At 41.0% G+C, this 11,935-nt stretch overlaps 1 protein-coding gene across 1 annotated transcript in view; it reads left to right on the top strand.

Moving 5' to 3' along the window:
- Nucleotides 1-237: 237 nt before the first annotated feature.
- Nucleotides 238-11,935, top strand: part of SAP30 (Sin3A-associated protein, 30kDa) — a 20,125-nt gene continuing 8,427 nt past the window's right edge. Inside the window, exon 1 of the mRNA XM_009330732.1 lies at nt 238-324. Coding sequence (XP_009329007.1) covers nt 238-324 — 87 coding nt within the window. The remainder of the gene's footprint in view (nt 325-11,935) is intronic.

Genomic DNA, 11,935 nt, shown 5'->3' with positions numbered 1-11,935 from the left:
GGCCCTCGGGGAGAGAAAGGCCCGGCGTGCCCGGGGGGAACGTCTGCTTCCTCCTCCCGGGCTGGCGGGGCTCGGAAGATGAGCCGGTGGCTGGCTGCGGGGGGTGGGTTTTCCCTCTCAGCTAAAAGCACCGAGGCTGGGAAGGGGAAGCGTCGCCTCTCTCCGCGTGTTGCTCTCCCTGTGAAGTGAAGGCCGCAGCAGGGGAGGGCCTGGAGGCAAAACTCGGTCGAGGATGTAATGCCCGTGGCTCGCAGTTCGCGCTTTCGAGGGAGCCACCGGTGGCGAATCTGGCCCTTTCGGTTTGGGGATAAAACCGAAGCTTCCGTACGGTCGTTTAGTCTCTTTTGTTGTGATTTGGCCCTAGTGTATATGATATGGGGTTTGCCGATGTTGGTTTTCTTCTGTCTGGTTATTTTCATCCCATTTTCTAGTTAACATCAGTTTAGATAAATATTCTTGCTAACCCACTTGCTTTTTCAGGTGTAGTTATAGCAGTGCTGAAAAGCAGACTCTAACTTTGCTTACTGAAGGTGCCATGCCTAACAGTTTTAATCATGTTAACCTAGCTCAATGGTTAAATAAAAAAACCCACCCCAAACGCAAAACTTCAAAAGCAGCAAGAAGGCCTAAGCTATCTGAGGGTATTGCCTAGTTGAGGTGTGAGATTGACCGATGTCTTGAACTCCAGAGTCTCCCCCGTTTCAGACCTGCCCAGCGGTAAGGAGCGTTGAATAAGAAGCACTTATCGGGTCCGGTCCTTCAGCTCTTCCCCCCCGCCTCCCCCCCCCTCCGACGAGGGCGTGTTCATGCAGAACAGTTCACTGATATGGTAGTAAATGCCTCCTTCATCCCTATTTCATTTTAAGCTTTATGCGTTTGCTCAAACTGCAGCCCTAAAAGACATAATGGGAACTGGAAAAAGTTAGTCAAAATCTCCTTTAAAGAGAGGGTAATTGGGAGGTAAATCGACAGAGCGATGCGGAGATACATATTCCCTTTGCAGATGTTAAAGCCTGTCGGAAGGCCATTACTGGAATTCTTTTATTGGCTAACTTTTGTGGCTATTCCTTTTGGTAGTGTTTAACCTACAAACAAAGCTTACGCTTATCTTCTAAAATAAACGTTTACACAGGGGATATTCTGTGTTCCAGTATATACTACTATAAACCATTCTACTACTGCACGGTAGCAAATCCATGTTCTCGGTTCTGTGGTACTGAATTGTGTGAAGGCCCAGCCATTTTGCAAGGAGTTGTTTAAACAGGCTTTTTAAATGCTTTTACTTCATATATTAGTTGGAAAGCACTATTTTGTTTGGGGAATTAAGCTGCCCCGATGGGTTACTTACTCACTTTGTGGTAAACCACCTGTATATAACAGTTTGTTGCAGAGTCTCTTCTAGTTAGTAAAGTAGTTTTGTAACAGGTGGTAGAATCTTACAATACTTCAGTGTGTACTGAATGAATCCCGGTACAGCCATTAGTATCTCTGGTGTAAAACCATTCTTTGTCCACCAGACTTACCTAGGGCTTTCCATATCACACCATTCAAACAAGAACAAATTCATAGGTACCTTCTGCATTCTTTACAGCCATATAAAAATGTAGATTAACTCCATCAAAATCAGTTTTACTTCTGAATCCTCGCCGACCCAGTGGAAAGAACAATGAAGTGGTCCACTAGTCTTCGGGAAACAGTTTTCTCAATGTCAGTGCTTCTAAAATAGCAAGTCATGACCTCTGGGAGTTTGTCACTGAAAAGTTATCAGGATGGCTACAGGCTCCAGAAAGGATTTTTAACAGTTGAAAGGAGAGAATTTTTCTCACTTTACCCTTCTAAATCCATTCTCTGTCAGTTCTTGAACAACAACAACAAAAAAGCTTTATATAAGTTTATTATCAACATATTTTTACTCTTCCTTTTAACATTAATATAGCAAGTTCATGGAATGAACTTTGGAACAGTCTTTGGAAATTATGGGATGTAATTGCAGCGAGGCTTCCTCTGTTGCATCTGTTTTCATATCTGGCCTAATATGAAGAAAATGATTGTAGAAAAGCAGGTAGGGTGAGAAAGCGTAATTACTGCTATGGGAAAAAATGAGACCTGCCTTTCAAATTGTTTAATCAAATATTTTAAGAAAGAAATTAGGTCCTTTGTTCTTTTAAAGATAGTCTTTTTCTCGATTCTCTTCTCTGAAAAAGAAGGCTTTTGTACAATTAAATATATACATAGAGGGTTATGTCATGCAATGTTGTGCAACATAGGGCAGCATAAGAAACCAGGCAGTTGTACTCTTTAACATCTGTCTGTCCTCCGACAAGGAAGGCAGTATTGAAAATTTTCCACGCTTGAACATGATACTGGAAGCTTTCCACAGCAGTGCCGATGCTGAAGGCTCCATGCAAGAACGCTGATGTTAGAAACTTGTCAGTCCCAAAACTGTGCCTTCTCCCAGCACCCTCGCGCCTGGAAAAGCGCTTCGCTCTGCACCTGGTTCCACAATAAGCTGTCACCGTTTTGTCATTACACCACACTGTTGCTTTTCAGACAAAACCACAAATTCTGTCTCAAGAGTCTCAGTCACTGTTACTCTTCTAAAGCAGTGGTCTATGCAGTATTGATTTCGGTCGGTCCGTGTGGTTAATTTATTAGCCACGTGTGGATGACAGTTGTGGGGAAGAAGCATAAACTCCAGGACTTGAAGCTTGCTTCTGCTTGAATACTTCAGCTCATGAAATGACTGTTACGTTTTATAGCTCCCTGGCTTTGAGCCGTTTTGAGTTTCTAATCTGCTCCACGATTACGATTTTGGGCTCTGTTGTTAACTTCACTTCAGTAAAATGCATGTGAGGAGATAGAAGCGATGTAGTGACTAGAAACACTGGATAGAAGGCAGAGAAAAGACCAGGCGGATGAGACTAGGTTACAGAGCTGAGAAATGGATTTGAAGAAAAGTACGTTATAGACAACAAAAATGTGTGATTGGAGTGATAATACACACCATACTGTATCTCTCGGCTTCTGTGGGCAGCTTCTACAGCTTTTCTGGATACTGGTGTCAGTGTGGACAAAGCAAGGGGAGAAAGTAACAAAGACCTTTTATTTGAATTAACGTTTCCATCAATGGATGCATTGCAGCAGATACCGTTCAGCTGAGGAAAGTGCAAACTACGGTTGCATGACCTTAACTCTGACCAAACTTCCATTCTGGTGTAAGTGTATTATAGAGTAACACTGTCTCAGTTTTAATTCAGTCAGTTGGATGAAGAAGCTCTACTGTCTCTCCTCAGAGACTCTGCTATTACCCAAATTCCTGTATGGAATATGCCTTAATTTAGCCTTAATGGCAATAAAAGTCTGCTTTGGAACGTGATCATTCTTGATTGATTACTGCTGAAAGGGTCTCTCTTATGGACCTGAGAAGTCAGTGTTTATGGGATGAAAAATGAAAGCGAGTTACAGCTGCTCTCCATTTTATTGTCACCTAATTTCACTAATAGTAATGCAAGATGTTGAAAGAAAAAGTGAATTTAGCTTTAATCAGCAATTTTTTGCTATAGAAAAAGATTAAAATCCAAGACACACAAAGCATTTAAATAGGTCACTGCTTTAAAAACCTCTTTTTAATGTGAGTTATGAAGTCTACAGACAGCAACTATGTTTTTTGGCCTATTTCATGTGACCGTCTCATACTAGATATATGGTAGGAGCTTTAGGATGAAAAGCAAAAACCAGAACTACCTAGGCTACTGCTTACCTAAATTCAACACAAAACTTATTTTATTGTAGCGTTCCAGTTATAAGCAGTTACTTGCTTTGTACTTTGAGAAAAACATACATAACTGCAGCTGCCCAAAAGTTTGCAAAACTGATATTTCTGTTAATATCTTAAAGAATTGCATTTAACTGTTCCCATTTTTTCTGTTGTATAATATGCAAATAATGTATTTTATAAAAATATGTATTTTATAAAAATGAAATATATTTACCCTTTAAACTTTACAGTTTTATTATATGTGCTGTTGTAAAGCCTGCGTAACCAGTTAAGCGGCTCATAGGCAAACAGCGGCCATGTTACACCAGGCTGGTTTAGTCTGAAAGCTCAGGAACTTGTTTTGACTTTGTGCTGTGTACCAAATACCTAAAACAAAGGCAGCCTACATTAGACACTACCCAGGACAGCTGTGGAGCAGAGACTGAACTGAAGAGGTCATATGATAGGAAAGAAATATGACAAATCTCTCCTGGTACTAATGCAGATAATATTAGGAACACCAGCTGCTCCTGGTCACAATAATTCTTAACTGAACTTTTTCAGTCTTGATTTGACAAGAACTTTTTTCTACTTGCACTGGGTTTGCAAGCTTTTTTTTTTACTTTTCTATTCCTAGATCTCGTTTTCATTTACTTTCTTATTTACATTCAAAGCAATACTCATGTAACACTTTTCCCCTGGAGATCTTAATAGACCTCCTTTATGTTTTGCTATATTGTTAATCCCTTTTTACAGGTATGAGAAGAAAGCAGTAATTTGCCTTTGTTCATCCATTAGATAGTTTCACAGGCAGTTTAGAGGGGCTTTAAAATGTGGATAGCTGTAACTTTACTAAATCCATTTAAATGGGTAAAAAATGTTTCTTTCCTTCTGCCTCCACCCCGCAAACTCTTCCAGCCTTGGTAAACATTGGCACTTTACCTGAAACGTATACATGACTTACTCTTAAGAAACAAAATGCAATTGCTAATAAAAATGTTGTATCATTTGGGGATTGGAGAACATAGTTTCAGGGTTTGATTTTTTTTTTCCCTTCTAAACAGTAAGACAAAGGGTGGGACTGTGTCTGGCCCCGGAGGTGTGACATCCAGCGAGCAGATCCAAAGAGGCTGTAATTGCAGTCTGGCTCCTGAATAGTCCAAGCACCCGGGTGAGGCTAGCCGCTGGTGTTCACTGCTGCCAAAATGAAGTGTGTGTCAACCCATGGTGACTTACAAATGTTGAAATTTCTACAGAACAAACCAGAATGTTTTGTTTGTACCTTGTCTGTTCTGAGGGACTGTTTTCTTCTGCAGCCAAGAGGGCTAGAAACTTAAAAGCAAGCTGAACCTGGCAGTAGAAGCTGTTTCCTATGTAATTTCAGCTCTCAAATCTTTTAGGAAAGAGAAAGAATAGGGTGAGTTGACAAGGCTGTGTGCCGCGGGCCACAAGAGGAAGGAGGAATCGTACCCTCCTGTCTCCCACAGCCAGAAGAGAGATGGAGGTTTGGCTGGTAACAGCCTGGTTTCCTTGTAGGCACTGTGATACTCGTCAACACGTTGGCCTTGCATCCAGGTAGCAGAAAAACTTAAATTAATTTCAATGGGTCTCATTAAACTTAAATGGGTCTCAAGTTTTGGTCACGTGGAGTACATCCTGTGCTGTTGATAATGTAGACATTGTCTTGATAGAATAATTTATTCTGTTGATTCTGGCAAATACTGCTGTCCTATGTATCATAGAAATGATCATAGGATATGCAGGTAATCTGCTGAGACTGGAAGGAAAATGCTCAGCAAATTTTGGAATTGTTGATTCAGTCGATATCATTTTTAGTCATGGATCCTGTGTGATTTTCCAGCAACTGATGTTCTAAAATTACAGTTTCTCTAGAAGATCCCATTGTATACCCTACACTATACCATTATGTTAAGTGTTTTACAGTAACAAGAAGGGTTGTTTCAGAAATCTTCTGCTACTCAAAAATGCATCTGTCTATAATACCGGACAAAAGCTAAAGCTTCTACTCCACAGCCCCAACTCTTGTGGAAAAAAAAATCTTAAGGAAGTTCAATAATAAACCCTTGGGTCTCTGATTAATCCTCATCATTTAGTGTGACCATGCGTGAAGTTAAGTAGAAGCTCTCCCTAAGCACTGGCAGGGATAAGCGCCTACTACAAATGAAAAAGAAATAGGGAGCAGCACAGTTGTGCATTTGAAGAAATAAACAAGGAAATCTCAAGTAAAGTTGTTCCGTGTCAAAGAAAGGCCAGCTTATTCAAAGCTACCGAGAAACTAAATTGCAGTCCAAACCGTGTCTTTTCCAGTTTTTAAAAGTTGAAAAAAAATTAAAATCCTTAAAACCTGTAAGCTCTCATCTTCAATGTAAACCTTTTAAAAAGAGAAACCATCTTCAATACACTCCAGTTCATAGGCTTGATCATGTTGTGCAAGTTTATGTCACTACATTATACTAATAATTAGCATTTATATGTTGTTAAATTATTGTAATATGTACAAATGTTAAAAGCATAAAACCCCCATTCTCCTTTTCCAGTAGTTAAAAATATACTTTGTAAAGATATAATTCATTTTGGAACAGACTTTCATGATCTAACTAGAAACACAGATAATCACAGAATGAAGAAGTTGTTTAAGAGGTAAAAGATTTGTATTACTGTTTTCCGAATTCTGACATAATTTACAAGATGATGTAAAATCCTGCTCTAGCAGTCACTTCTGGAGAGAGGTAAGGATCTTTTAGTGCCCGTGAATAGCTGTAATAGCAGAATCAGGTCTCATCTGTGGTGTTTATAATGCTAATAAATATTAACAACCAAACACTTGGATTAAAAAAACTTCTAAAACTATATCTGTTTAAAAACCATAACGTTGAAACTGGAGGGTGGGGGTCTCTTTTTGTGTTCTGTGCTTTAGGATGCGTCCTTCGCTGGATTTCAAGCCTACCTTTGCGACTAAAGGCTAGAAGCTTTATCAGTATGAAAGCTGAGCCTCTAACGTTATCTTTCAAGTAAGGGAGTTTAGGTTTGAGGAGCATTATAGGTGAATGACATTATCTAATGAAGAAGCAATGCTTTTGATCAGCTGCTGTATATTGAAGGAATGATAGCAGTAGGTACTATCCAAACATAGGAAACCTGGTACAATCAGCCTAGTGGCCATTTTTTGTGAAGAATTTGCAAAACATTTTATCTGATCCTTTTCCCGTAATATTTCTCAGTTAAGGGTTTATTGTCAGGTAACATCAGCAAAAACCAACTGCAGTTCAAGACTATCATTGTACTTGAGTTTGTTGGAGTATAAGCCTATGTCTTCTACCCAGAATGAGCTCTGCAGGAAGTCAGGAAAACATTTAAACCGCAAACCTACATGTAATTTTACTCATTTTATTTTTATAAAAATATCTGTATTAGTATCGGACTCTATTTTGTTTTTACTGACAGAATCCAAATACCTTCTAAAGACCTTCTAAATGGTGCATCCTGGACTCAGGCGGAGGAAGTGTTCACCCGCCCCCAAGGGGCACTTAAAACCTGCTGTTAACTTCAGCAAGAGCTACGTCAGACCTAGAGATGCTTGTAACTGTACTGCAAAGACAAGGGCACTGGAAGAGGCTTCAGGGCTACAGAAGTTTCCCATTTTCCTTTCTGAAAAATGAATCCGTATTGGAAGAGGACACACACGATGGTGTAAAGGAGCACTGCAGTTTCTAGGGTCCTCTGACAAAACTGCGAAGATGGTGGGTGTAATATGTGTTATTCAAAGCAAAAAGCAAGTGATTAAAGACAGTGTCAAATCTGAATTTCTATAAGCAGAAAACAGTGGTTCACAAGACTGTAGCAAAGAGTATACAGTGCTTTTTGTGGTATCAAGAGTGCATTTGAGACCAGCAGAATTTGCTGAAAAGCTATGACAGTGTTTCTCTTACTAACAAAAAAAAAAAGCGGAGCAAGCTTTTTGTTTCTTTTCAAGGGATAAAAAAGTAACTCTGAAGCAATACACTACAACCATGGGCCTATTACTCATAGCTAAATTTGTACTGCATTACTAAACAAAACCTCTGGGGATGGTACTTTTCACTATATGTTCCAGACAGTTGCATTACATTTCAGAAAAGCACCAATGATGATTTTGTTGGGTCTCTTTCTGACTGTGTGATCTCATACAATATGACACACAATATTAATCCGGGCAACCCGGATGGACAAATGATCGGTGAAACAGTGACCCTGAAGCAAGCAGATGGATGTGCGCTTTTAACTTGGCTGAATGGGGGCCTGTGAGGAGGAGGGGTGTTGAAGCCTAGGGGGTACCTCAGAGCAAAGCTGGAGGGCGGCTTCTCTGTTTGCTTCTGTGCAGTTGTTGTGTTTGAGGTATCTCCCTTACGCCGCATTTACTCTTGCTTTATCAACCAGAAGTAGGTGTCGTTCTTCACTGTTTAAGTCCCCCAACAAACGATTTGTCACGTACATTCAGCAAAGAACATCTGAAGTTTCTGTACCAACGTTTCTGTATTTTTGCACGTAAGAACGAAGCCTTCTAACAGAAGGGCCTTTGATGCCTCCTGTAACTAATGGCTTATTGCGAAAGTGAATTGGCACAAACTGTTAAGGGGCATGTATTACAAATCTTTAAAGCTTTTACAGTACACAGGCTTATCAGTTTTAATCCCGTAACACCTAGATTATTCTTAAAATACAATGTTTATTTTTGGACACTGTTTACTGCTTTAAATCTTTTAATAAAAGCCTGTGTTACATAAACTCTTTTGTACACCCTTAGTTTCCATTGTACAAGGCAGAACGCTTAAAAAAGGAACATTGGCTTCAGCTGGATTACTCAAAGACCTGGAAATACCAGTTTTGCACCAATATCACTATTTTGGTTAAAGGTATGATTTTTCTCTCGTACTGTATTACTTGAATCATATACAATAAGCTCTATGTGTGCTAACATAGATTAAGTTTTGTCATCCAATTAACTATCTGAAGCCACATTTTAACTATCCTAGTGTAAAACATATAAAGAAATTTAAAAAAATACAGTTTGTAGGTAAGTCCCAATGTTCCTGTGCTTTGGGCTCTATGCTTTAACACATTTAGACAATAAATTTGAGGCAGAGCAACGGGCAGTAGCACGGTTAGTTGCTGCTGGAGTGGGAAAGGAAAATCAGAGAGAGGGAAGAGCAATAAAAAGAATGGGACTTGTTTCTGATAAGGAAGGAGAGATTTGGTCACTGTTCTCTATCACAGCCAGTGAATGGCTATCGAGTAGGTTGCTCCTATCAAAACCACCAAGGCACGTGGTGGAATTTGCAGAATTTTTAAAGTGTTTTAAAGGAATCTATTTTTCATTGAAATAGTTACAATCCAGAACAAAGAAAATGCATGTTTCCTGTGAAAAACGTATACCAATAGTTTTCCTTATTATTCTGTTTGCTAACAGGATAGTTCCAGGTGCTGCACGCAAGCACACTAACGTACACCTAAGACTTCAGATGCGTGGTACCTGTTGGGGAAGGGAATAGTCATCCCCAGCAGAACCTTATTATGTGAAGGTGTAGACACAGTTACAAGCCACATTTCCTTTCCAAGAATAATTACTAATAATACGTTTGCAGTGTGCTTGCAATATATCCAAGGTGATGCGTCCGATTATCATTCTTCTCTCTCAAATTACAAAACACATCAGTCAAAAGCTAACAGGAGCTGGGACATATGGCATCTCAGAGAGGCACAGGCTGCTCTGCTCCTACCTGCACCTGGCCCGCCTCGGTGCCAGGAGGGGCCACCGAGTCCCGCTGACTTCGGAGCCTGGGAGCTGCGAATTCAGGCACACATTTCAAGATGCTGTAGCTCCTGCTCCTTCTGCATGCCACTTACAAGTCGTCCATGCTGTGGTTTTGGCACCCGTAAGGGATGTAGATTACTGCTGCTTTCCACACGATTCAGCTCCGCTTGCGTGCGTGGCCCATAAGTGCTAGTGAAGTCTCATGCAAAGAGCTGCTAGTTTGGAGCTGCCGTTTCCTTTGAACTGATTTAATTCTTGAAGCTTTAGTCTAATCAGTATACTGTTGCAATACTGCATGGTTTTATGTTTATTTAAAATCCTTCCCTATACATGCTTTAGTTACATCTGAATACTTCTACTAACTGCTACTAGAGCTTATGTTATAAAATCATAATTTTAGACAACGTACGCTACCGCGAGTGATTTTTTTTATTTCACAGGGCCCAAGCTTTGTGAAAGTTTGCAAATCCATCCTGCAGTAAGCTTCATACTGCCTGATAAGCCCATCTAGCTGCTGCTCTTTGTATTTTTTGATCCCACATATGATGCAAGATTGAAAGTGACATGATTTCTTTGTTACTGTAAGCAGGCGTTCATACCAAACGAGGTGGTCATCCCCCTGCGCCGGTCACACGGTCCTGCCCTTCCACTGGACCTTCCTGTGTGCTGGGACATCACGTAACTGAGCGGTAAAGCAGATCAGGGTTAAACTTAACTGATTTTCTTGTTGCTGGTCTAGTTGTAACCCAATCCAGTTTGCCGTGCAGCCGTAGAAATGCTTTTACAGGCACAAAGAAGGACAGGGCACAGGTGTGAAAATCAGCAGCTTACGGCAGCAGCAGAACCATCTTTGTCAGCCCCACTACTGGCTTATCGTGATCTAAGCATGAAACTATGATACTACTCTACTTGAAATTCCGCTTATAAATTAACATATTGGCAAGCATGGCTGGGTAACATAATCGGGCTTTTAACTGCTCACAAACTATACAAAGAGGATCAGAAACATATTTAAAATGCACAAGTGATCTCTCCATCGTACCAAATCGCAGCAGCCAAACCCAGACTGACATATTTTATGCTCACAGTAAGGTCAAATCCATCTGAAGAAATAAAAGGGACCTCAAAAGACATAGCCTAAGAGTCTAGAAATTGCTATTCATGACCCAGATCTCCACTGCAGAATTCCTGGAACTCACCCTTGCCCCACTTTTCCCAGCTTGTGCTTCCTATGTTCTTCTTCAAGGCCCGCTACCATTGTTACTGGGTTTGGGGTTTTTTTATTTTAACATTATTACATTTTTTGAAAGTGTGAAATCACAAGAAACTCAAAAAGTGAGTTAAACATCTGTTGCCTGAGATTGTACAGCGGCAGAGCATGGAATTAAACCCAGGCACTCTACGTAGTCTTCAGCTCGGCCGGTAACAAAACGGGGTTCGGTATTTTTTTCCAACTCTTACCCAATTCCCCTCTCTAGTCACTGCGATGTGCCCTCTAGGTAACGGCTGTGACTTCATGCTCAGCTTAGCTTGGCGTCAGTTACTGTACCCTTCATTCAGTTGCGACTGTGGGGAGCGTGCAGCGGGACCTACCCTCACTCTCTAATACCAGGTTATGCAACCAGATTAAGGAGCCATCTGCAGCGCAAACCAAAACCGTGCTATAATCGTGTTCCCCTGCTCATGCAGAACTTTGGCTTACGCGGGATCTGTGTCTCCTCGAATCATTCACCGGCCTCCCCGCTACTCCTCTCCTCCCGCAAGCTGGAAACACACGGCAAGCGATACAGTCAAATATTTCAGTGATTAAATCACTACGCTTTGAGTACGGTCAGCTCGGATGCCGTTTCTCAGATTTAAAGGAATATTCAGGGTGGTTCAAAAGGAAAGCAAAACCTCACCCTTCACTGGGTGCGCTTTGAATGCGCTTGAATAGTAGGTCGAAGCTTGCTGCTTCTGCCGCTCCGCTGTCGACAGCTGAATTGTTAAATGGTTTAATGCCAGCGCATCCCTTACGTAGTTTTGTAAAGCCCTGAAACTATTTGCTTTTATCAAGTATTTTAGCTAGTCGTGTGTACAGCAAGGTCTTGGTTCATCACTCGCGAAAGTAATACAGCATTCTCAGTCTTTTTTTGTTGTTAAAGTCACCTTTATTAACAAAAAGTCCTTTTAAATGACAAAACTGGAAACTCGCACGGCAAGTCGTCTTTGCCTTCAAAGATCTTCACTAGAGGAACGCGGGACTCGCCCCCAGTTACACGTGTTTTAAAAGCAGCTTTAACAAAGGACCGAGCTTCGGCTGTTCTCGGTCCGGAGAGACGCGGCCAGCGGCTGCGCTCCGGCTGCGAGGGAGCTCCCTCCCGCCG

Source organism: Pygoscelis adeliae, unplaced genomic scaffold, assembly GCF_000699105.1.
Source record: "Pygoscelis adeliae isolate BGI_AS28 unplaced genomic scaffold, ASM69910v1 Scaffold167, whole genome shotgun sequence".
In the NCBI taxonomy this organism is placed as follows: domain Eukaryota; kingdom Metazoa; phylum Chordata; class Aves; order Sphenisciformes; family Spheniscidae; genus Pygoscelis; species Pygoscelis adeliae.
Note: the sequence above shows the minus strand (reverse complement) of the source record. Positions and strands in the feature narration are given on the sequence as shown.